We start from the raw sequence: 26611 nt of genomic DNA on the forward strand, positions 1-26611 counted from the left end.
AATGGTGGACACCAGTGAAAGTGATCACCATTACTGACACCTCACGTTACTTCTCAAACACGTGTTTAGATACAAAATGGTGAATGTCAAATGAAAGAGTAAGAAACAAAGTAGGTTTCGACAAGGATATCATGAAATATCAGTGAATTTGATAAGTAAAAATATGTCCATGATCTTTCCACCATGCTTACCTGTGATGATAACATCTGGGTTTTCCTCAAATTGCTGATTGTGCGAAAAAAAATTCCGTCTCAGGTAATGAGCTGTGTCATCAGACGACAAGATCAAAGGGCAAGGGGGGGTCTTCTGGTTGATTGATTAATCAATAATAACTGTTGTAACTGAAACTCACCTTTTGTAAAATTGTTTTCTATTGGTAAATCTGAAAAGTTGTCGAGAATTATGGACGGTCAATAATTATTTTTACGGAGATTATTTCAGCATCTCTTATACAGTGTACCATTCTCTTTCATATATTTCTTCTTCCTTATATATTATATGTGTAAAATCTCATCAGATTTTCGCACAAGTCCTAAAAGTAGATAAAGAGAATCTAGGTAAACAAATGAGAAATATTATACTTGGTCATTTATTTATTGAGGAAAATGATCCAATATTACATATCTGTGAATGGCAAAAGTATGTGAACCTTTGCTTTCAGTATCTGGTGTGACCCCCTTGTGCAGCAATAACTGCAGCTAAATGTTTCCGGTAACTGTTGATCAGTCCCGCACACCAGCTTGGAGGAATTTTAGCCCATTCCTCCATACAGAACAACTTCATCTCTGGGATGTTGGTGGGTTTCCTCATATGAACTGCTCGCTTCAGGTCTTTCCACAATATTTCGATTGGATTAAGGTCAGGACTTTGACTTGGCCATTCCAAAACATTAACTTTATTCTTCTTTAACCATTCTTTGGTAGAACGACTTGTGTGCTTAGGGTCGTTGTCTTGCTGCATGACATTTTTCTTTAGAATTCACTGGTATAATTCAGAATTCATTTTTCCATCAATGATGGCAAGCCGTCCTGGCCCAGATGCAGCAAAACGGGCCCAAACCATGATACTACCACCACCATGTTTCACAGATGGGATAAGGTTCTTATGCTGGAATGCAGTGTTTTCCTTTCTCCAAACATAACACTTCTCATTTAAACCAAAAAGTTCTATTTTGGTCTCAACCGTCCACAAACAACAGAGTCAGGGAAGGTAAGTGGCAGAATCACTGCACCTGATGTGAGTTAACGTGTGTTTGTGTGTCTTCCCCAGTGACCTTGCCCTATATAAGGAGAGAGAGAGAGAGCAGAGGAGAGCGCTCTCTCCCCAACCAGACGACCTGTGTGTGTGCGTGCATGTGTGGCTGGGAGAGGTTAAAGATCATTGAAAAGTGCCAATAAAGACCTAAGACAGTTGAGCAACTAGAATCATACATTAGACAAGAATGGGTTAACATTCCTATCCCTAAACTTGAGCAACTTGTCTCCTCAGTCCCCAGACATTTACAGACTGTTGTAAAGAGAAAAGGGGATGTCTCACAGTGGTAAACATGGCCTTGTCCCAACTTTTTTGAGATGTGTTGTCATGAAATTTAAAATCACCTAATTTTTCTCTTTAAATGATACATTTTCTCAGTTTAAACATTTGATATGTCATCTATGTTCTATTCTGAATAAAATATGGAATTTGGAAACTTCCACATCATTGCATTCCGTTTTTATTTACAATTTGTACTTTGTCCCAACTTTTTTGGAATCGGGGTTGCATTAAGAAGTAATCAATTCTTGAGAGAGATGTATGCCTTTGTGAAAAGAATGAATAATCCCTGTTTGTGGGATGTTGAAGCCTCCATATAGCCACTAGATTCATGGAGGCTACTAAGTTATGTAGAACCTTAGAAGCAGCTGAAAGTAAAGGATTTGTCTGGGCCGACCTATCCAAAAAGTTATCAAGCACGCAGTTGAAATCGCCTCCTACAATCACATGCATATCAGAAAGACTAGGGATCAAGTTAAATAATTTACTAAAAAAATCAGAGTCATCAAAATTTGGTCCATACACATTCAAAAGTCAGACCCTCCAGGATTTCGCAATGTTGCGATTTGCAAATTCAACCAATCCCCGTGAATTCAGGGCGGTGTTGCAATTATATCCAATCACCGCAACTTTCCCGCAAATTTGACCAATCGTTGGTGTCGTCTTGAGGTGACGTTGACAAACTACCTTCCACCTTACTTCCATGTATACGTTCAAGAGAAGCAGCATGTGCGAGTCAGTGTTTATATAGGCTTAAATTCTGTTACTGAAAGTGTGTTATGTTTACAGTGAAGGACTGTGTGCACTTTACATTTTTTTTTTTACTTAATACAAAAATTAGTGGATGCCAACATTTTTGCCAAAATGGTATTTTATTTTCCATTGTTTGGGCAGCTTCAGCATCATTGTTTTTTTTCTTCTATGAAGCCTGAGCCATTTATTTTATTAGTTTATAATTATTGTTTAATTTAGTCTTCAGGAAAGACTGCCTGCACACAGTACTAGTATTAATATTTTTTTTTTTCTTACATGAAAGCTGAGGCATTTATATTTTAAGGTAACTTCATGTTGTGCTGTGAGGTTCTATGCACTTTAACTTTTGAACCAACAGGTGCATTTGGATAAGTAAAGCCTAATTTTCTGCATTTTTGTAGTCCTAGTAATCTTTTATATTGGTAAAGATGTTTATAGGACCATTTCTCAGTGTCTTTGTTTTTTAATCAATAGTTTTTCAGTAATAACTTAATATTTAACATATCACTCAATTTTAATCACAAAAAGAGAAAATCGCAACAATTTCTCGCAACAAAAACCTAAAAAACACCACAACTTTCATCGCAATTTTTTGGAAACCCCCCCACAACATCAGACATTTTAGCCCGCAACAATCACAAAAAAGGCCCACGAAATCCTGGGGGGACTGAAAAGTGTAACAGGAAATGAGTATATATGACCTGTTACCAAGATATATCTGCCATTTGGGTCACACACAGTTGAAATATGTCTAAATGGGATAGTTTTACGAACCGAAATCACCACACCCCAGGCTTTACTGGAGAATGTAGACTGAAATATCTGATTAACCCAACTGCATCTCAGCAATTTTGCACTAGAGGGCTTAATATGCGTTTCCTGCAAGAATAAAATATCTGCAGACAGGGATTTAAAATGGGAGAAAACTTTTGCTCATTTAAGGGCATGGCCCAATCCACGGACATTCCAGCTGGCGAATGTAATGCCACCACCTCGCGGAGAAATACTAGGATGCATCACTAATCAAAGTAATGAAAAATTGCACACATGACACTCCAGCAAAACAATCATAAAAACAAAAAGTGAAACATTCCAAACGGAACGTTAGGAACACTGCCCCCCTCCCCCCGTCCCACTTTCCCAAACAAAGTGAGAATACAATCCCCACAAACTCGCAGAGGCAGCCGGACCATAGGAAATGCTAAGTTACAACTCAACTATGCTCACACAAGGGCCCTGGTGCTCCCTCTCCAATAGTCCAAAATGATTAAGCATGGTCATGAAAATGTCCTGACCTACGCAATTAGTTAAGAGTCACATACCAGACAATGCTTGTCCACCAGTTTAAGCATTGGCGAAAGGCAACGCTTCTTGTGGGGAAGAGAATACCTCCTCCGATTCATTCAGAGTGACCCGGAGCCAAGCCGGATAGACTAAACCAATCCTCGCGCCAGCATCCTTGAGCCTGTCGTTGCCTTGAGCCTGTTGATGCATCCTTGAGCATCCTGTCATTGCCTCATGACCTCCTCTGGAAAGTCGGGAAAGATGTGAATTGCTTTGCCCCTGTAATTCAGAGGGAACTGTCGACGAGCCAGCTGTAGTATCTTTTCTTTCATTTGGTAGTGATGAATCTGGGCTATCATTACGCACGGTCGAGCATTTCCATCAGAGGGCTGCTTTCCAAGGCGTTGAGCTCGGTCTGCTAGAATTGGCTTGGGGAAATTACTAGCACCCAGCAGCTCAGGCAAAAACTCTGTCAGGAACTCCGTCGGGCGTCCATTCTCGAACTTCTTGGGTAAGCCAACAATTTTGATACTCTGACACCTTGAGCGAGCTTCTAGATCAATCACTTTAGAGCAAAGTGCTTCATTCTCCACACGCATTTTCATGCATGTCTGTTCGAGATTGGACAGGCGGCGATCGAAGCCAGAGTTAGCATCTTCAACTTCTGTCAGACGGTTCCCCAGACTCAATAGAGACGGCTGGGTGGATGCCAAAGTTGCCTCTAACATATCAAATCGATCAGTCATCGTCTTGCTCATATTTTGTATCGCCAAAAGGATATTTGTTGGTTCTATATCATCGGTGACTGTGTCTGGAGAAGCCTCGTGCTCAGCTAGCTCTGATAGCATTTCAGTCTCTCCAGGATCCTTGCCTGACAGTTTCCCCACATTCTGACTTGGGTGGAATGGCGGGTTTTGATGGTTTTGGCATCTTCAATCTTTCAAGAAACGGTAACAATAAAGAGTAGACGACTGAACTGGCAAATAATGAATTAATGACCGAATAATTCAGAACATGGAGAGGAGCTTAGGAAAAACATGGCTATTCCATCTGGTGCTCACTAGCGCCCCCCACCCTGCGGTCTTTTGTGACCTTGCCGACTATTACACGCCTTGCTCTTGGAGTGATCTTTGTTGGTCGACCACTCCTGGGGAGGCTAACAATAGTCTTGAATTTCCTCCATTTGTACACAATCTGTCTGACTGTGGATTGGTTGGAGTGCAAACTCTTTAGAGATGGTTTTGTAACCTTTTCCAGCCTAATGAGCATCAACAACACTTTTTCTGAGGTCCTCAGAAATCTCCTTTGTTTGTGCCATGATACACTTCCACAAACGTGTTGTGAAGATCAGACTTTGAGAGATCCCTGTTCTTTAAATAAAACAGGGTGCCCACTCACACCTGATTGTCATCCCATTGATTGAAAACACCTGACTCTAATTTCACCCTCAAATTAACTGCAAATCCTAGAGGTTCACATACTTTTGCCACTCACAGATATGTAATATTGGATCATTTTCCTCAATAAATAAATGACCAAGTATAATATTTTTGTCTCATTTGTTTAACTGGGTTCTTTTTATCTAATTCTCTTTATCTACTAGAAGATCACAGAGATGCCACCCCCCTCATCTAATCTTGCTGGATCGAGAGCAGTCGGAAGCTCACTGATGGCATGAAATAGAGGGACGTTAGCTGCAAACATGGTGTACCTATCATGCTCATGTGGGTAATGTGTAGGTGGTGATTTAAGAGTTTCATTTGTCACTTTTTGGCATAGACAACACTCCAATCAGTCTTCCATTTACACAATACTTGCAATGACTGTGCCATCTTGTTGAACATACATTTATCAAGGTCGAGGGGCTATCCTTTTACCACCTTGATTTTAGTAGTGATTAGGCACATTCAGGTATGCACTGCAAAAAAAATTTAAACTGAATTTGAGGAGAAAGTTACTTAAAGGGATAGTTCGGGATTTTTGACATGAATCTGTATGACATCCCCATCAATAGTGTCGTGCAAACACACTGACTTACCCCTGACAGCATCCTGTGAGTCCAGTTCTTGTCCAGTTTTGGTCCAGACGAAAGTAGTCCGGCAAGTTTGTTGGGGTCACGAAAGTAAAACGTTTTTCATCTCAAAACAGTATGTGTTCAAAAGAGTGATATATTTGCATCACAAAACCGTTGCCAAATAAAAAGTCAGACCTCGAAATCGCTTGGCACTATTTTCTCTCCCTTCTTATCACTGCGCGCTGCCGGCTTCATCCAGCTGCGGCTCCAGCTTCAAGGATAAGCTGGAGCCGCATAAGTAGGAGTCCTGGCGGGTGGTTTGTATTCGATTCGTTTATATCCCGACCTTGTCAGCTGTCAGATTTATGTTCATGGACCCGGTAAGCTGGTAAATAATATTTATTTATTTTTTTCTTTACCAAATTCTAACAGAAAACGAGAGCGCCCGAAAGGGAAAACCGAGCCGAGCCGCCTCACGGCTGTAATGCAAATTGCTTTCCTCCTCAGTATACAAGTGCGCTTCCATGGCAGGGAAAAAGAAACTACCACTGCTGCCTATGTAGTGCCCTATTTATACAAATAGGAGTCATTCAGGATTCAGCCATGACACGGAGCAAAAACATGGCTGAATCCTGAATGACTCCTATTTGTATAAATAGGGCACTACATAGGCAGCAGTGGTAGTTTCTTTTTCCCTGCCATGGAAGCGCACTTGTATACTGAGGAGGAAAGCAATTTGCATTACAGCCGTGAGGCGGCTCGGCTCGGTTTTCCCTTTCGGGCGCTCTCGTTTTCTGTTAGAATTTGGTAAAGAAAAAAAATATATATATTATTTACCAGCTTACCGGGTCCATGAACATAAATCTGACAGCTGACAAGGTCGGGATATAAACGAATTGAATACAAACCACCCGCCAGGACTCCTACTTATGCGGCTCCAGCTTATCCTTGAAGCTGGAGCCACAGCTGGATGAAGCCGGCAGCGCGCAGTGATAAGAAGGGAGAGAAAATAGTGCAAAGCGACTTCGAGGTCTGACTTTTTATTTGGCAACGGTTTTGTGATGCAAATATATCACTCTTTTGAACACGTACTGTTTTGAGACGAAAAACGTTTTACTTTCGTGACCCCAACAAACTTGCCGGACTACTTTCGTCTGGACCAAAACTGGACAAGAACTGGACTCACAGGATGCTGTCAGGGGTAAGTCAGTGTGTTTGCACGACACTATTGATGGGGATGCCATACAGATTCATGTCAAAAATCCCGAACTATCCCTTTAATACTAGTGAAATTATCTTGCTGCATGGACAGATATTTTTACATGATAAGACATCTTAAAATAAGTTGGTTGCAATCTAGAACTAGGTTTAATAATCTCAGAATTGGTGTCTTGTATGAAATGCTAGATCGTTTCAACTATTTTCAAGATATTTTCACTTGCTAAGATATCATTTTTTGCAGTGTGGGATAAAACTAGGTTCGAACTTTAAAATGGACTACACCTAGCCCGATCGTTCATCCAGTGTCAATTAAGTCCCGTGCAATCTGTACACCATCCAGGTAAATGCATGCAATAGAACATGAAGCCCTGTTACCCCTGGCTTGGTTCTCCTGCACTGGCACACCCTGTCAATTCAGGCATGGCTCTCTAACTACATCCAAGTCTAACTATGGTCTAACTAACCTAGTATGCTAACTATATGATGGTGGCTTATTAGATAGCATTTGGGACACTACACTAAACTACACTACCACTGGTGATACTATTCTGACTAGATCAATTAAGGTAATATTAAATTAGATAGCTGACACTGAATCCCATGCTGAGTTTCACAGCAGCAATGTCACCAGTGTGCCCTGGTTGTGCCTTGACATCCTCTCTGTTGAATTGTACATGTATGTGTTTATCCACAATACTGCTCATATTGTTAAGGAGGAGTGATGACTTCATGCACACACAGTATTGGAGTATGACACATTCCATCACACACAGAGCCTTTCTGTGTGCTACCCTCATCTAGTTTAGCCCGCGAGCCAACGTGGTGTTCCAGGGTGTGGCTGCTGCTGTGCCCAGGCAGCTTCTTGGAGCCATGGGTGAGAGTTGGGTTTGTAGTAAGGACTAGTACCAGAAGTCCATCCAGAGGAAGTGGCTGACTGTTGAAACAAAAGTACTACCTCTACTGCAACACCCCTATGTAAATATGCTAGTTAGCATACTGAAAGCTTCAAATGTTATGTTATTTGCTAATTATAGTGACACAATCAGAATCAGAAAATGCTTTATTGCCAAGTAATTGTTGCAACTACAAGGAATTTGGCTTGAAGTTAAGGTGCTCAATAAATAAATGCTAAATAAAGACAGTCTATTCTAATAAAGGAGTGTAGCGCTTACGAAGTGTGGGTGGAGCACAGAGGACGGCAGGACAACGCTTTAGATGCAGAAAAGGCTTTTTATTTCCCAACTTTTCAGTTAAATCGCCAATTCCTAGCCTGCGGCGTAACACACACACACACACCCTGGGTTCTTGTCCCGGGATGCGCTTTCCTCTGCTCTCCCTCTGCCTCCTTAAATAGGGAGCGGTTACTGGGAAAACACACAAAACACAGGTTAATTACCGTCAGGTGTAGCGATTCTGCCACTCACCTTCCCTGGCTCCGCCCTCCTGTCACAGACCGGCGCTTGACCACGCCCCCGCTGCCACATACCCCCACCGTCCGGCCCGCAGCCGACTCCCCCCCCCCCCCCCTTGACGGGAGAGGAAGTCCGCCACGACCATCTCCGTCCCCGGCCTGTGTACCACCTTGAAGTTGAAGGGTTGGAGTGCCAGATACCAACGGGTGATCCGCGCGTTGGCATCCTTCATGCGGTGGAGCCACTGGAGGGGCGCGTGGTCCGAACACAGGGTGAAAGGGCGCCCCAGCAGGTAGTAACAGAGGGCGAGGACCGCCCACTTGATCGCCAGGCATTCATTTTCAATCGTGCTGTAGCGCCCCTCACGCACCGACAGCTTTCGACTAATGTACAGGATGGGGCGATCCTCCCCCTCCACCTGCTGGGACAAAACGGCCCCCAGCCCTCTGTCCGACGCATCCGTCTGCAACATAAAAGGGAGAGAGAAGTCAGGGGAGTGTAAAAGTGGCCCCCCACACAGTGCAGCCTTTACCTCAGAGAAAGCCCGCTGGCACTGCTCCGTCCACTGGACCGGATCTGGCGCCCTCTTTTTAGTGAGATCAGTCAGCGGGCTGGTGACGTCCGAATAATTAGGTATAAACCTGCGATAGTAGCCAGCCAGCCCCAGGAACTGTCTCACCCCCTTTTTGGTCTTGGGCCTCAGGCAGGCCGCAATCGCTGCTGTCTTATTAATTTGGGGACGCACCTGCCCGTTGCCCAAGTGGAAGCCCAGATACCGTACTTCCAATCGCACACTTCTTCGGGTTGGCAGTGAGACCCGCCTGCCTCAGCGACCTAAGGACGGCCCTCAGGTGTTGCAGGTGCCGCTGCCAGTCATTACTATAAATTATAATATCGTCCAGATAAGCGACCGCATAGGTGGCGTGGGGCCGGAGGACCCTGTCCATCAGTCGCTGAAACGTAGCGGGTGCCCCAAACAGCCCAAACGGAAGTGTGACAAATTGGTGTAAGCCAAACGGTGTGGAAAAGGCCGTTTTCTCCCGGGATAATGGAGTCAAGGGGATCTCCCAATATCCCTTCGTCAAATCCAGTGTCGAGTAAAAGCGAGCCATGCCTAGTCGATCGAGCAGCTCATCAATACGAGGCATTGGGTACGCGTCAAATTTAGACACCGCGTTGACTTTTCTATAGTCCACACAGAACCGGACCGACCCGTCGGCCTTAGGTACCAAGACCACCGGGCTGCTCCAGTCACTGTGGGACTCCTCGACGATGCCCATTTCGAGCATGGCCTGAAGTTCTTCCCGAACCACCTTTTTTTTGTGTTCGGGTAGCCTATAAGGGCGGCTACGCACTACCACCCCCGGGGGCATCTCTATGTGGTGTTCTATGAGGTTAGTGCGACCGGGCAGGGGCGAGAACACATCCGAAAACTCGGCCTGCAACTGGGCGACCTCTGTGAGTTGGGTCGGGGAGAGGTGGTCTCCACAGGGGACCGGAGAGGTACGTGATGCCAATGTCCCTTTTTGAACCTCCGGCCTCAGCTCCGCCTTCTCCGGAACTACCGACACCAATGCCACAGGGACCTCCTCGTTCCAGAGTTTAAGCAGATTGAGGTGGTAGATCTGTACTGCCCCCTCCCTGTCCGTTCGCCTTACCTCATAGTCGACGTCCCCGACTCGCCGTGTGACCTCAAAGGGTCCTTGCCACTTGGCGATTAATTTGGAGCTCGACGTGGGCAACAGGACGAGTACCTTATCTCCCGGAGTGAACTCTCTAAGGCGCGTGCCCTTGTTGTACAGGCGGGCTTGCCGTTCCTGGGCCTGCCGCAAATTCTCCTGAGTTAGGTGGGTGAGCGTGTGGAGTTTTGCGCGCAGGTCCATAATGTACTGAATTTCGTTTTTACTCTGTGAAGGTCCCTCCTCCCAATTTTCCCGCAGTACATCTAAGATGCCGCACGGCTTACGCCCATATAATAATTCAAACGGGGAGAACCCCGTGGAGGCTTGGGGGACCTCTCGCACTGCAAATAACAAGGGTTCGAGCCATTTATCCCAGTTACGTGCGTCCTCACTTACGAATTTTTTGATTATATTCTTGAGGGTGTGATTGAACCGTTCAACTAAACCGTCCGTTTGCGGGTGATAAACGCTGGTGCGGATCGGCTTAATACCCAGTAGCCCATACAGTTCGCTCAGTGTTCGTGACATAAACGAGGTGCCTTGGTCAGTCAGAATCTCTTTTGGGATTCCAAACCGGGACATGACGTGGAAGAAGGCCTCTGCAACACTGCATGCTGAGATATTGCGAAGAGGCACCGCTTCCGGGTATCGCGCTGCATAGTCCACCAGAACCAATATAAAGCGGTACCCTCGTGTTGACCGATCTAATGGCCCGACGAGATCCATCCCAATTCTTTCGAACGGGGTCTCGATTAATGGTAGGGGGCGCAAGGGCGCTTTTGGAATGGCCGCTGGATTTACTAACTGGCATTTGCGGCACACCGTACACCACTTACGGACGTCGCCGCGAATCCCCGGCCAATAGAATCGGGCCATTATCCGGGCTAGTGTCTTATCCTGCCCTAGGTGTCCAGCCATGGGACTAAAGTGGGCCGCCTGAAATACCAATTCCCGGCGGCTCTTTGGAATTAATAACTGTGTGACTCGCTCTTTCGTCTGAGTGTCCTGCGTCACTCGGTATAATCTATCTTTCATAATGGAAAAATAGGGGAAGGACGGGGTGGCGTTCGGCTGGAGCGTTTGACCATCGATTACTCTCATTTGGTCAAACGCGTGTCGCAGAGTCTCGTCTCGCGATTGTTCCAATGGGAAATCCGCGAGGGATTCCCCAACAGAAAGAGGAGGAGCTGGCAGCTCCTCGCTCTGTCGCGGAGATGACATAGACGGCTCTGCGACCGCAGCTCCAGCCAAAGCGACACCAGGACCTCCCCCTGTCAAATGGCAGGACCCACTCTTTACTAGGCGCGTCATTAAACCCTGAAATCCCAGCCAATCAGTCCCCAAAATTAAAGAGTGGGTAAGGCGAGGATTAACTGCCGCCTTCACTATAGATTTTTCCCCTCTGAAATATATGTGGACCGACACCAAAGGGTATCTGTGAACATCCCCTTGCACACACAACACCTTCACCCCCTGTGCTCCCCCCAATGCCTCGTCTTGCACCAGGCTTTGGTGGATCGAGGTCTGACTGCAACCAGAATCCACCAACGCCTGATATGTAGCCCCTTGTACACTCACCGGTATGCGATACGCTCTGGCCCGATCGAGGGCAGCTTCTGGCGCGTCGGGGATCCGCACCACCGTGCCCACCTCCATTGCTGCGCACTGTTGTTGCAGGTGGCCCAGTTCCCTGCAGCGCCAGCAAACCGGCCCGGGCCTTCCCTCTGCAGCTGTGCTCTGGGGCTCACTCACCTGAGGGGGGGGGGGGGGGAGACAGACACAGAAGGGAGAAACGGGAGGGTACCACGGGTGCGGCGGGCCGGCTGGGGTGGAGCCGGCCCCCACCTCCGTGGTGGGGGAATGGGGCGAGGACGGGACACAGAAAGGGGGGAGAAAGAGAGAGAGAAGAGGAGACGAAGTCGTCGGCCGTCCTGCCACCGGAACAGCCGCCAAATAATCCTCCGCCAGTCCTATGGCCTGATCCAGCGACGCCGGGCGGTGGCACTGGACCCACTCCGCGGTTCCGGCTGGTAAGCGGGCGATGAATTGCTCCAGCACCACCTGATCGATGATTCCCTCGGCGTCGCGATCGTCGGCCCTCAGCCACCGCCAGCAGGCATCCCGGAGCTGCTGGCCGAACGCGAACAGCCGGCCGACTTCCTCCAACCGCAGCGCGCGGAAGCGCTGGCGCTGTTGTTCGGGTGTGCGCCCCACGCGCTGGCGGACGGCCCGGCGAAGGTCCGCGTAGGCCAGCCGGCGGTCGGCGGGGAGCTGTAGTGTGGCCAGCTGCGCCTCTCCCGTCAGGAGGGGGAGGAGGCGCGCCGCGCGCTGCTCCATCGGCCACCCCGAGGCTTCGGCGACCTGCTCGAACAAGGTGATAAATGCCTCGGGGTCATCCTGCGGGCCCATCTTGGTCATGGTGAGGGGAGACGGGCCCGCGGCCGGGGCGCTGGTGGACCCCGCCGACGCGAGGAGATGCCGGAACGCCTCACGATCTTCCTGCTGGGCCAGCACCAGGGCTTCGAAGCGTCGCTCCTGCTCCTTTCGGAGCGTGACGAGTGCCTGGTGCTGGCTTTGCTGAGCCGTGGCGAGGGCGTGGACCAAGTCCACGAATGGGGAGGATTCCATGGGGCTGCAAGGTTGGTGCTCCACCTTAATCCCGGGTTTCGGCACCACTGTAGTGCTTACGAAGTGTGGGTGGAGCACAGAGGATGGCAGGACAACACTTTACATGCAGAAAAGGCTTTTTATTTCCCCAACTTTTCAGTTAAATCGCCAATTCCTAGCCTGCGGCGTAACACACACACACACACACACACACACACACACACTCTGGGTTCTTGTCCCGGGATGCGCTTTCCTCTGCTCTCCCTCTGCCTCCTTAAATAGGGAGCGGCTACTGGGAAAACACACAAAACACAGGTTAATTACCGTCAGGTGTAGCGATTCTGCCACTCACCTTCCCTGGCTCCGCCCTCCTGTCACAGACCGGCGCTTGACCACGCCCTCGCTGCCACAAGGAGCTACATAAAAAGTCTAAGATATTAAGAAATAAGAACTAAGTAAATAAGATAAAAATAAGATAAAATAAATAAACTGCAGGTAAACAAATGTGCAAATTAGGTAAACAATAAAATAAACGTGCAAATCAGGTAAACAACTGGGGGGCAGAGTAAATTGGGTTACTGGTCTTGTTTATTGGGGAGGGCAGAGTAAGGGGGGGTCACTAGTCATGTTTATGAGGCCAGCAGTGGTAGGAAAGAAACTGTTTGTGGTGTGAGGTTTTGGTCTTGATGGACCGCAGCCTCCTGCCAGAGGGGAGTGTCTCAGAGAGTTTATGTCCAGGGTGGGAGGGATCAGCCACAATTTTTCCTGCCCGCCTCAGTGTCCTGTAGGTGAACAGGTCCTCAAGTGAAGGCAGGCTGCAGCCGATCACCTTCTCTGCTGAGTGAACAATACCCTGCAGTCTACCCTTGTCCCTGGCAGAGGCAGCAGCATACCAGCTGGTGATTGAGGAGGTGAGGATGGACTCAATGATGGCTGTATAGAAGTACACCATCATTGTGTTTGGCAGGTTGAACTTCTTTAACTGCCGCAGGAAGTACATCCTCTGCTGTGCTTTTGAAATGAGGAAGCTGATGTTCAGTTCCCACTTCAGGTCCTGGGTGATTATGGTGCCCAGGAAGCAGAAGGACTCCACAGTGTCCACTGGTAAGCCACACAGGGTGATGGGGAGAGGAGGAGCTGGGTTCTTCCTGAAGTCCACAATCATTTCCACTGTTTTTTCAGCATTTAGCTCCAGGTTGTTTTGGCTGCACCAGGTCACCAGACAGTTGATCTCCCACCTGTAGGCGGACTCGTCCTCACTAGAAATGAGTCCAATGAGGGTGGGGTCATCTGCAAACTTCAGGTGCTTGACGAACTGGTGGGTGGAGGTGCAGCCCTTTGTATACAGGGAGAAGAGCAGAGGAAAAAGAACGCAACCTGGGGGGGGATCCGGTGCTAACTGTTACCCCTTTTCCACCAAATCAGTTCCAGGGCTGGTTCGGGGCCAGTGCTGGTGCTGGTTCACAACTCGTTCAACTTGCGAGCCAGCTGAGAACCAGTTTGCTTTTCCATCGCTCGCGGTGCTAAACGGAGCCACATCATTACGTCGCTGTATACGGAAGTTACGGCGCTACTTTTACATAAACCTTGGCACGAATATCAAAGCAAAAACAATACGGAAGAAGCAGCAGTGGCAACAATAATAATAATAATAATAATAATAATGGATGACTTCGCGTTTATACAGCTGCTGCTTCTCGTCGCTTAAAAATGGCGATCTTTCACGGTCTTGTTATTGTTGTTGGTTTTAACAACTCCGCCCCCCCGCTGACGTAAGCGGTTCTTTCCTCTGGCCCAGCAGAGAGTTGGTGCTAGCCTGGAACCAGTTTTTCTGGCCCCAGAGCCAGTTCTTTGTCAGTGGAAACAGAAAACCAGGTTCCAAACTAAGCACTGGCCCCGAACAAGCCCTGGAACTGATTTGGTGGAAAAGGGGCATGAGTGTTGGAGACATGCTTCCCTAACATCACTTGCTATTTCCTGTCAGTGATCCACCTGCAGGTGGGATGAGGCACATTTAGCTGAGACAGTTTGTCCTACAGCAGAGCTGGAATGATGGTATTGAACACAGAGCTGAAGTCCACACACAGGATCCTGGCATATGTTTTTGGGGAATCCAGGTGCTGGAGGATAAAGTGGAGGGCCATGTTGACTGCGTTGTTCACAGACCTGTTGGCTCTGTAGGTGAACTGCAGGGGGTCCAGAAGGGGGTCTGTAATGGCTTTGAGGTGGGAGAGAACAATGCACTCAAAGGACTTCACCACCACGGAGGTGAGGGTGATGGGTCTGTAGTCATTTAGTCCTGTGGTCCTTGCTTTTTTGGGGATGGGTAAGATGGTGGAGGACTTGAAACAGGCTGGCACATGGCATGTCTCCAGTGAGGTGTTGAAAATGTCTGTGAACACTGGAAACAACTGGTCGGTGCAGTTTCTCAGGGTGGATAGAGAGACAGAGTCAGGCCCAGCTGATTTACGGGGGTTGTGTCTCTTGGACAGTCTGTTAACATCCCTTTCCTGAATGGTGAGAGGTGCAGTGGGGGAGGAGGTGGAGGGGGCCTTTGGTGTGGACAGAGATGAGGAGGAGTGGGCTCCTGAAGAGAGGGGGGAGGTGGGGGTGTTGGGGTGAAGGTGGTGATTGTGGAGGGAGGTATCAGGACTGTCCCATTGTTTTTCAAAATGGCAGTAGAAGGTGTTAAGGTTGTTTGCAAGGCAAAGGTTGTTGACAGAGTGAGGGAGTTTGGGTTTGTGATTCGTCTTAGCTCTCTCCAGACAGATACAGAGTCGTTAGTCGAGAACTGGTGTTGTTTCTCAGCATACAGCCATTTAGCATCTCTCACCGCCTTGCTAAACCTGTACTTGGACTCTTTAAACGCGTCCCTGTCCCCACTCTTGAATGCCTCTTCCTTCTGCTGTCTCAGCTGTCTGAGTCTAGCTGTGAACCAGGACTTGTCAATGTTATAACTCACCCTGGTGTGAGCTGGTATACAGTTGTCCTCACAGAAGCTGATGCATGAAGTCACTGCCTCTGTGTACTCCTCCAAACTGTTTGTGGCAGTCCTGAAAACGTCCATCTGTTGAGTCCAGACACGCCCGAAGGTCCTCCATAGCCTCCTTGTTCCACTTCCTTGATGTCCTCACAACAGGCTTGCTAAGCGTTAGCTTCTGTCTATATGAAGGAATTAGGTGGACTATGACCTGGTCAGAGTGGCCCAGTGCAGCGCAAGGGTTAACAGTTAACATTGTTAAATGTTGTGTAATAGTGAACCAAAACATTCTCCTCTCTGGTCGGACATTTAATAAACTGTATTTGTGGAGTTCAGGGGAGAGATTACCTTTGTTAAAGTCGCCATGGACAATGGGTTAGCCTGCTCCACATGCAGTATCTGGTCAGAGAGTAAGCGCTGTGCCTCCTGCACATTAGCTTGTGGTGGAATGTAAAACACTGACCAGAATGAATGAAGCAAACTCACAGGGAGAGTAAAAGGGGTTGCAGTTAATGAAAAAAAAGATTCCTGATTAGGATATTCAGATTCCTCCACCTGTAGTTTTGCTGGAGAGTTCTGTGTTATGATCCGCTCTGAAGAATTGGAAGCCTGCCAGCTGCAGCACCGAATCAGGTATTGATCCACACAGCCACGTCTCCATAAAGCACAGAACTGCTGATGAAGAAAAGTCTCCATTTTTTTCCCCCAAAAAATAGCTGGAATTGATTCATTTTATTGCTCAATGAGTGCACATTGGAGAGATATATTCCAGGCAGCAGTGTGCAGTGTCTGTGCTGGCGAAGGCACACAAGTGCTCCAGCTCGTTTACCTCTCCTCCGGCATTTCACTCTAGCAGTAGCAGCACAGGTGAGGGCACCTTTGACCAGAATGGACAATAAATCGTGAAATTAATGTAGGAAATAAGTCCATTGAAGTCGTTTCCCTGATGTTCAGGAATTCTTCTCCCGTGAAAGAAATTCAGGAAGGGTTACATGAAGTACTATTTACAACCAAAACAAGACAACACAGAGCGCATCAAAACTCCGAGGTGACCGTCCGTGGTGCCATCTTGAAACGTAACCAGCAATTAGATATTAGTATTTTTAATTTCTAAGGGTCCACATATGTATGATTTGATACCAAAAACATTCACCTGTAATAAATCTTTGCAACTTTACTGTAAAAATGAATTTCCTTTGACACCCATGGCAGCGGCGGCATGGTAGTGTAGTGGTTAGCGCTGTCACCTCACGGCAAGAAGGTCCATGTTCGAGCCCTGTGGCCAGCGAGGGCCTATCTGTGCGGAGTTTGCACGTTCTCCCTGTGTCTGTGTGGGTTTCTCCGGGTGCTCCGGTTTCCCCCACAGTCCAAAGACATGCAGGTTAGGTTAACTGGTGACTCTAAATTGACGGTAGGTGTGAATGTGAGTGTGAATGGTTGTCTGTGTCTATGTGTCAGCCCTGTGATGACCTGGCGACTTGTCCAGGGTGTACCCCACTTTTCGCCCATAGTCAGCTGGGATAGGCTCCAGCTTGCCTGCGACCCTGTAGAACAGGATAAAGTGGCTAGAGATAATGAGATGAGAACCATGGCCGCCATCTTGAATTTGAATGGCTAACGGGATTTTTCAAAAAAAGTAATCCCCAAAGAGTATTTGTGCCAAGTTTGGTGCTTGTATCCACTTGTGAAAGATTTTCCTGAAATATTCAGTTATCTGCTGCACTTGTGTACCTTTAAAGTTTTTTACTGTCCAAAGTCTCCCTAAAAGTGCAACCAAATTTACTTACGGCCACTCCTCACCCACCTCTTGTAAATTTATTATTTCAGTTAAAGCTCTTAACAGTGTATCTTTCTTTTCTGCTGTCAAAGGAAATCTTCTTCCTAAGATATCTTCATATCCTAACTTCTCAAAAATGTGTTCTTATACCTTGAGTGTCTTTTAAAACCCTTGCTGCCTGTAATTCTTCCATATACACATTTCTCTTTTACTTAGTAATTCACAATTTTACAACCTTACAGAGATAAAGAAAAAAATTTCGTTACTGAGGCAGAAAAAGGGAGAGAGAGAGGAAAAAAGATGGAGAGAAATTCCGAGAGTGAGATTCAAAAAGACGAGAGCTTCACAAGGTGGAGGCCTTCACTCACAAAGACTGGTGCCTTTTTCTTCTCACACACACACACACACACACACACACACACACACACACACACACACACACACACACACAAACAATACAAAGACAGTACAATACCTCTTTAGACACACACACACACACACACACACACACACACACACACACACACACACACACACCTGTCCATTCAGACCTCTTAAAGGAGATATGCAGAACCTTTATTTTTAAATAAATTTCCGAGTGGATAGTATCTCCATCCTTGACTCTTGTATGCTGCATAAATGGGAATAAAAATATATATATATTTGAGAGTTAAAATCGACCGCAAAGTTGGTATTCGAGCTGTCCTGCTGAGCCAGTCAGCCCTGAGTGCATGATGTTACAGCAGTAACCGGTTTTAAGGCCGAGGCCTTTGACGGCTATAGACCAAAGTCATATAAATAAAAATTTATGGTGAAAGTAAGAAATACCAATACCAAGTCCGTAAGGACTTGCTCAACCCACAATCATTGATTGTGGGTTGACTCTTATTAAAACAGGATAGGTGTTATAACTTGTGCAACATACATGTACATGCATGCATTTTCACTGATAAAATGTAAAACGCTAATTAAATAATCAGATGAACTAAGACAGTCACTTCCTGAAGCAAATTAAATAATCTTATACCGGTAGCTTAAAAACACAAGTTACATGTATTCATCTAAATGCAGGTAAACAATGTGGTGTTTTTGTTGTTTTGTATCCAAATGAGAGTCGCTTCTTACCCATCTGTGTTCTTGCTTCTTGAAGGCCGATCTTGTGGTCGATTTGTTTGGAAACAATCTGACTTTCAGTTGTTCGTTCAGTTCATTCGCTTCTTCCACATAAGTGCGAGATTGCAGCAATATCCAGCAGAGAAATCAGACGGCTAGTCCAATCATTCTACATTTTCTCCATACTGAGTACTCTACCATTACTACTCGGCTCAGGCAATTACTAAAACCCGGGACGTCACCGGTTTTAGCAACCGGTGGAGGTCACAGGGAGGTCACGTCCTGTCTTGTTCCATCCCGGGTTTTACCAACAACCCTTGGCTGGTGGAACTGAACTTACTTTCCTTTTTTTTAATATCTCATCTCATCTCATTATCTCTAGCCACTTTATCCTGTTCTACAGGGTCACAGGCAAGCTGGAGCCTATCCCAGCTGACTATGGGTGAGAGGCGGGGTACACCCTGGACAAGTCGCCAGGTCATCACAGGGCTAAATATATAAATAAATAAAAACTACTTTCCTTTTCTTGTAGTTTTCTTTTCCTTTAACTGTTGGTACTGCACCCTCTTTCAATATGGGCTTATAGCCAGCACTCCTCAACAGATCAGAAGTCTCGTATGAGTCTTCAGTAAAATGTGCAGAGCAGAGGAGAGACCACTTTGTAGGCACCCAATGTGCCCATGAACTTCTCACAAAACATGTCCAAATCTTTGCAGTTTGAACATTCTTGGGCCATGAATGCAACGTAAATCCACCTTCTGTCGTGTTGCTGCACCCACCAGCAACACATCTACGTGGCATAGCGGTAAATTAGTTCAAAATGGAGGATCAGAGTTGCAGTCAGCTCTGTTTTTTAGTATAGCAGAAAATGGCAATGAGACCGATAGACTTCTGCTGTGATGTCACAGACGTCAAGGCCATTCACTCAGACCGCTACCTATATGAAATCACTTTAATTGTAAAAATTACTATATTAGATATCTTGTTAACGCTTAAAACTATTCCTGTGCCATTCTTGAGGTCTCAAGGCATTTATAAACAAAAAGTGAGGCCATAGTTCTGTGTATATGCTTTAAGCAAATTAGCATTCACAGGTACCATACGCCAAACAGGCAATATCTGAGCCAATTTTAACTCAAAAGTAGTATCCACAGGCATACATAGTATTCACCTCACAACACATTCTCACAATGTGTCCTGCCTATGCAGCCCTTTATTTATACCAAAATAAAGTGGTATCCACCGGATTTTATGCGCAACCTGTCTTCCTTAGTTTTTTTTCTCTTCCTCATTAGCAATTTTTCTGCAGCTCTTAAGACTAAAAAGATTTTCAGGGAAATTCAGCCAGTAGAACATACATAACAAAAGACAACACCTGTGCCAACTTTCAATCTCAGAATTACTGTGTTAAAAAAAAAAGTTTCCACTAAGTTGTTCAAATTTGGAGAATTTAGTTCTCTTTCCACCACACTTGGAGCCAAAACCACAACTGCACAAACCTTATAAATATTAGTTAGCAAAAAAATAAAATAAAATTGCTCACCTTTTTGTTGCAGCCACTGTTTGTGCAGTGCAGACACCCAAGTGCAGTCAGGCAGGAGGCTTCTTTCCAAATTACATGGAGGTCACCAGTAATACTGTATATCGTGGAAACTCTCTCAAGCAAAAATATTCAAAGAGGTTGCAGAAAAGTTTAGACCTCTATTAAATCAATTAATAAAAGCCGAATACAGTCTGCAGAGTGAACTGGTTCCAAATCTCAAAATCATCCATTTTTATAGTATTCCACCAGTGCCAGACTTGCACTATATAAGAATGCATTTCAGCCTCACTCTCCCAATATTTCCAAAATGGACTGCACTGTTCTTAATTCAAGGACAGACCTCCCTGATTGTTCTTACTATTAAAACAAAAAACCTGTGCTAAGTGACAAATATGTATCCAAACAAGGCTTTCAAGGTCATTCCAATAATATTAAAACAGACCACCTGTGCTAAATGACATTTGTATCCAAACAAGGCTCAAAATACATTCATCATAAACCAAATTATTGCTTATATGATGACATCAAGCATGTGTGCATGGTTACATTAAGGATATAAAATCACAGATATTGTTTATATATGGTTTTAACTTGCATTTGTGGATGCAGTAATGAACTTTCACAGACGATGGTTTTCTGAAATGTTCCTGAGCCCATCCAGTGATTTCCACTACAGACATGTATCTGCTTTTAATGCAGTGTTGCCTGGGAATCTGATGATCACAGGCATCCAATGTCAGTTTTCAGCCTTGTCTCTTGCATACAAAGATTTCTCCAGATTCTCTGAATCTTTTAATGATATTATGTATCATAGATAATGTGATTTCTTTGCAATTTTACACTGAGGAACGTTATTCTTAAATTGTTGCAGTTTGCCCATGCAGTCTTTCACAGTATGATGAACCCCTCCCCGTCTTTACTTCTGACAGACTCTGCCTCTCTGGCATGCTCTTTTTATACCCAATCATGTTACTGACCTGTTGCCAATTAATCAATTTTTTAAGCATTACACAACTTTTTCAGTCTTTTGTTGCCCCTGTCACAACTTTTGTGAAATGTGTTCCTGACATCAAATTCAAAATGAGCATGTTTTTCAAAAAAAAAAAATTAGTTTCAACATTTGATATGTTGTCTTTGTACTATTTTTAATGAAATATGGGGTTTCCATGATTTGCAAATCTTCGCATTTTGTTTTTGTGTTTTACACAGTTGCCAACTTTTTTCGAATTGGGGTTGTACATAAATGGGTCTGGATTGAGGCAACACCAAAGATGTTGCAAGGTGTGAGGTTGCAACCGGTGCCTGTCAGACCACCACCAGATTTCCAGCCCAATCAATAAGTCTGGCCCTTTGCCAAGGAAACTCCTCTCAAGGCCTAAACCAAGAGGCTTGCCCCCCAGTTTATGGGCCCCTTTGAAGTTGAGAGCATCATCAACCCTTCCTTTGTTTGCCTGTAGGTGCCCAAATCCTTGTGCATACACCCCACATTCCAGGTATCCCAACTCAAGTCCATCACCACCAGCAATCGGAGTCTGCTAATGATGAGCAAAAGCCCACCTGTTTCTCATTCCAAAAACTTTTCCGTATTGCAAGTGTTTTTCCTGTTTCTTCCATTGTTTTGCTTACAGGAAAACTCTAGTTGTTGTGGAATCCAGCAGCTGCCCTTCCACCCGTCATTATGCCCACTCTCAGGCCATACCAGCAGCCATGATCCCTTCAGTCCACTGATTGACTGGCTCGCCTGATCTGCACTCTGCTTTCCCCATGGTAAACAGGGTTTGTGTCCCCATTCTAAGCAACCATACTCCTGTTCCTGTCATTGTAAATAAATTTTCACTTTTATTCATGTCCAGAGTCTGCATTTGGGTCTGAACTGAACTTAAACTTGACAGCCATAAGACCAGCCATTTAACTAAAAAGAAATGCAGGCATATTAAAAAAGGAATCTGCTGCAATGATCTGATGGCATGCAAGCCAGTTCCATTTGCACCAAGTGACCGATAGGTGACTGATCTGGTACGTCTCAAGCTGAAATGCGGCATACTGTATATTCCATAGTGTGCTGCCTACCAACATCTACAGTGTTGGGAAGATTGTATTTATCTATGGCTCATAATTTGCTTTAGAGCTATATGAAAATCAGAAGTCACAGACTTTTATATACTTGTATATAATGATAATGGTGCACACCTAGTTTCAGTAAAACACTGAAGATTACAAACCTTATTCTTATTTATTTCAGGAACTAAAATACACCTGTCATAACTAGGATGTATATCTTTGGAGAAAATCATTTAACAATTACTAAAGTACATACAGTATATGTTAGAGACTGAAACAATCTGTGGCATATTTAATAACCGTTTCCAAAAAAAAAAACAAAACAAAACAAAAAAAACAGTCTATACCACTGACGAGACATTTTAAAAGTTGGAAATACATAGATTAAAATTAACTTTTACCAGTCCTGCACATTTGATTATTTACATTTCTTTTCACAGCCAAACAGCATTATATGATTCATTTTAATACACAGAATGGTCATTAATAACCCTGACAAATAAGTGTGGGTATGGAAGCAAAGAAAAAACAAACAAAAAAACAACAAACCCCCCCCCACACACATATGTTACAAGACAGATTCACCAAGAACTTAATTTACTGAACCCATTTAAACTAATAGTACAGACATTTAGTGTAAAATAAGAGAATCCAGGCTTTTCAAACTTATTTTTATTATTATTATGTTAGAATGAATTGTTTGAATGACAAGAGAATAACTAAATCATGTAACACGGATCTATATGCCTTAGGTTACATGTAACCCACATTTTACACATTACCACCTATTGTGACCTAATTTTACTCAACATAATAATGGAATAACAAGTATGACAGAAATAGCAGTGATCTGCAATGGCAACTCTGTCTTACTGAATAAAAGATGAACCAAACTGTAAAATGTGTCTGTCTTGCTATGTCCTAATTCAGGTGACTGTCTGAATTTTGAAGATCTGAAGAGAATGCACTCAACACTGCACCATACTACATTTACCAACAGTATTCTTCAATGTATTTCAAAGTTATGACCAAATTTTATAAAACAGACAGCTGGACATAAAATACATTGAATTCACATTAACCTGCATGTAACATCTGTACAGATGAAATTCAACCATGTTTGTTGGTTTGTTATTTGACTTTTTCATAACAGCTTGATAAGAGTTTGGTAGATGCCCAGATGTGTAAACATTCATGCTTATCAGTTGGTTGATAGTGCTTTGCTATGTTATCAGCAAAGTCAAAGTTCACTAACTCATGTAACTAATTAAAATAAACTGGAATTTATAAAATAGAGTGGAATTTATTTGTTGGTAAATATTTCCAAAACAAATGCATAGATTAGTGCCTTGGCCAATTCATTTAACACATTGATAGAAATGTGTTTGGCATGCTTAAAACTGGTACAGGCTGGTCTGATTGCTACTTGTTCTTGAATCTGGAACAGGCAGGGCAGGCTGGTCTAATTGCTACTTGTTTTGGTTAGTTAAATCCTTAAGATTTATCTTCGCTTGCACATTCTTCTCTCTGCTTAATGAAGGTTATGTTGACCAGTAATGTCTTTCTTCTTTTCGTAAGACTATGATCCTGAAGGGTGATGCAATGGTACATAATGTCCCTCTTCTTTCATACAATAGTGTAGTCTAAACCAGTAATGTAATGCTTCATCACCCATTTAAGTTATACATAGATAACTCAGCTTCATCATCATCCAATCACAGAGCTACAACTGTGAGAGAATTTTGACTCTGGCTTGCTGTTTAGAGCTTCAGAATGTGTTAGGATTTCCATAGTCTCTGGGGCATCAGTAGGTGCTAGGTTTACCATGGTTATCTTTTTATCTTGATTGCATGGCTCCAAGGCAGCGAGGGCCAGACAGTAGAATCCACCTTTCTTAGGTGGAAGTGTGAAGCCTCCAAGACTGCTCTCCCATTTCAATATTTTCTGGGCCTCATACACCCCCAGACACACCTGTTTTAGCTTACGGCAATTATTTTTGAGATCACTGTGAAATTGAGATCATGGTGAAACTGTTGTATTACCATGAATTTATGATTGGGAGGGATTTTAACATTAAGCTCCTTTAAGCTGAACCTAAGTACACAGAGTTTAGTGTGTGCATGTGATCACTGTGTTCTCACCACTGACTATCATTGTAAAGGCATTTTGCGTGACAAACACAGACATGTCATTAAGTAGCAAAACTCTTAGAATGCCATATGGTAAATGCTAGTTTTATTTTGAAAAATAGTAGGGAATATACTTTAGCCAGTGAGAAGTCCCATATTGGGCAGCCAAGTCGAAGTCCGTGTTTCAAACAAAGAAAGCCCTTTCACAATTATTTTAATAGGAGCCACTGTTTTGTTTTGGGGCAGTCTGAGGGTGGGTTTCCCAAAAAGGGACCCAATTTAAAAACTGTTAATAGAAGTTCAGAGGGCAGGGTTTTTTCCGGGAATCACTCACGCTTGCATTGCTTTTGTACAATAAAAGCATTTAAGGCAACTTCTTTTGTGCAAGTATATTTTTTGGCTACTTTTGAGGTACAGACTTCCACAACACACTCTTGAATGTGAATATATGCTCATGTTTGTCCCGGATATCCGGGAGGCAGAATTTCCCAGATATCCGTGAGGCAGAATCTCTTAGGCAGCAGAGGTCTACATTCCTAGATCATACTTTGTCAATTCAACCTCCTTCAGTACAGACCGATCAAAATCTAACATACATATTGAAATAATGCTGTGAAAATAGCAGAGATAATCTTTTTTTTACTTTATGTAGTAGCTGTTCAGCATTTTTCAACACAGTGCACAGACTGTTAGGTGAAGACAAATTATTAAGTCATTGATCTATTTCACAAACTCACCATCTAATTCACTGCTCTGCTGAGTCTTAAAAGTTACTGAATAAATTGTTTTTTTCCACAGTGTCAGCAAAGATATGGCTTCTCTCTTGTGTGAATGTGCTTGTGTGTTTGAAGATGCTTCTGCTGATTAGAACGCTTTCCTCACAACGAGCAGTGATGTATCTTTGCTCTGGTATGAAGGCACTGGTGTTTTCGAAGATTACTCTGGTTAGTAAAACTCTTCTTGCACTGTGAGCAGTGATGAGGTTTCTCTCCTGTGTGAATGTGTTGGTGTCGCTGGAGATTACTCTGTTGAGTAAAACTCCTTCCACACTGTGTGCAATGATACGGCTTCTCTCCTGTGTGAACACGCTGGTGGCGGTGGAGATCACCCTGATGACGAAAAGTCTTTCCACACTGTGAGCAGTGATACGGCTTCTCTCCAGTGTGAACGCGCTGGTGAACCAGGAGATGACCCTGTTGAGTAAATCTCTTTCCACACTGTGAACAGTGACATGGTTTTTCTCCTCTGTGAATGCGCTGATGTTTTTGGAGATTACTCTTGTCAGGAAAATTTTTTCCACACTGTGAGCAGTGATACGGCTTCTCTCCTGTGTGAACACGCTGGTGAACCAGGAGATGACCCTGTTGAGTAAATCTCTTTCCACACTGTGAGCAATGATACGGCTTCTCTCCTGTGTGAATGCGCTGGTGGAGTAGGAGAGTCCCCTGTTGATTAAAACTCTTTCCACACTGTGAGCACTGATACGGCTTCTCTCCTGTATGAATGTACTGGTGTCGTTGGAGATTACGCTGATGAGTAAAACTGTTTCCACATTGTGAGCAGAGATACGGCTTCTCTCCTGTGTGAATTCTTTGGTTTCGTTGGAGAGCACTCTGATAAGAGAAACTTTTCTTACAATCTGAGTAGTGGTGATTTTCCTTCTGTATATCTTTCTGAAAAGTGTCAGCACTGAACGTATCAGATGATGTTGGCTGATTACTGGAGCCTTTGGAGTGGATCTGAAGCTCATATTGAATCTCTCCTGCTTTCCACAGTCTCACATACCCTTCATAGTGGCATCTCTGGATGTGTTTTTCTAGGTAAATTTGAGATGCATAAGAAAGAGGACACTGGGAGCAGGAAAAGACTTGCAACAGAGCGTTGTTTACTTCTGGAGACGTGAAAGGACAAAAATATCAGAAACTGAACACGAAATGCAAGAAAATAAGGTGCAACAACATTGGGATAATGTAGAGGAGTGTTTGAGGTTAAATAAAAACATTTGAGATTCTGGATCTCAAAATATTGGAATATCGTAAAAAGTTGTTTTTTTTGTAATTCAAAAAGATAAACTTTCATATATTCTATATTCAGTACATTAAGTGAAATATTTCAAGGCTTTTTTGTTTTCATTTTTTATGATTATGGCTTATAGTTCATGAAAATCAGAAATCCAGTATCTCAAAATATTAGAATATTTAATTTCAAGTTTGACCAAAACAACATAAATGCCATGTATCTCTTGGTCTAGTTCAGTACACGCAGCCACAATCATGGGGAAGAGACTGCTGACTTGACAGTTATCCAGAAGACAATCAATCATTGACACCCTCCACACACAAACGTCTTCAGGAAAGGGGCTACAACTGTTGCATTCCTAATATCAAGCCAATTCTGAACCAGAGCAATGCTAGAAGAGTCTTATCTGAGCTAAGCAGAGAAAGAACTGGACTGTTGCTCAGTGGACCGGATAAAACACAGTGGACCAACACCAGCAGACGA

General features: G+C 44.4%; 1 protein-coding gene across 11 annotated transcripts in view; it reads right to left on the reverse strand.

Moving 5' to 3' along the window:
* Positions 1 to 22153: 22153 nt before the first annotated feature.
* Positions 22154 to 26611, reverse strand: part of LOC132891479 (zinc finger protein 501-like) — an 80524-nt gene continuing 76066 nt past the window's right edge. For 9 of the 11 annotated variants that reach the window (XM_060929084.1, XM_060929078.1, XM_060929086.1 and 6 more), the window contains one exon: positions 22155 to 26000. In XM_060929084.1, the coding sequence (XP_060785067.1) occupies positions 24988 to 26000 (1013 nt within the window). In that variant the 3' untranslated portion in view covers positions 22155 to 24987. Of the gene's footprint in view, positions 26001 to 26611 lie in introns of all 11 variants that reach the window. The other 2 variants (XM_060929085.1, XM_060929087.1) reach the window with 2 other exon arrangements.

This window comes from Neoarius graeffei, chromosome 9 (assembly GCF_027579695.1).
Source record: "Neoarius graeffei isolate fNeoGra1 chromosome 9, fNeoGra1.pri, whole genome shotgun sequence".
NCBI classification, from domain to species: Eukaryota; Metazoa; Chordata; class Actinopteri; order Siluriformes; family Ariidae; genus Neoarius; species Neoarius graeffei.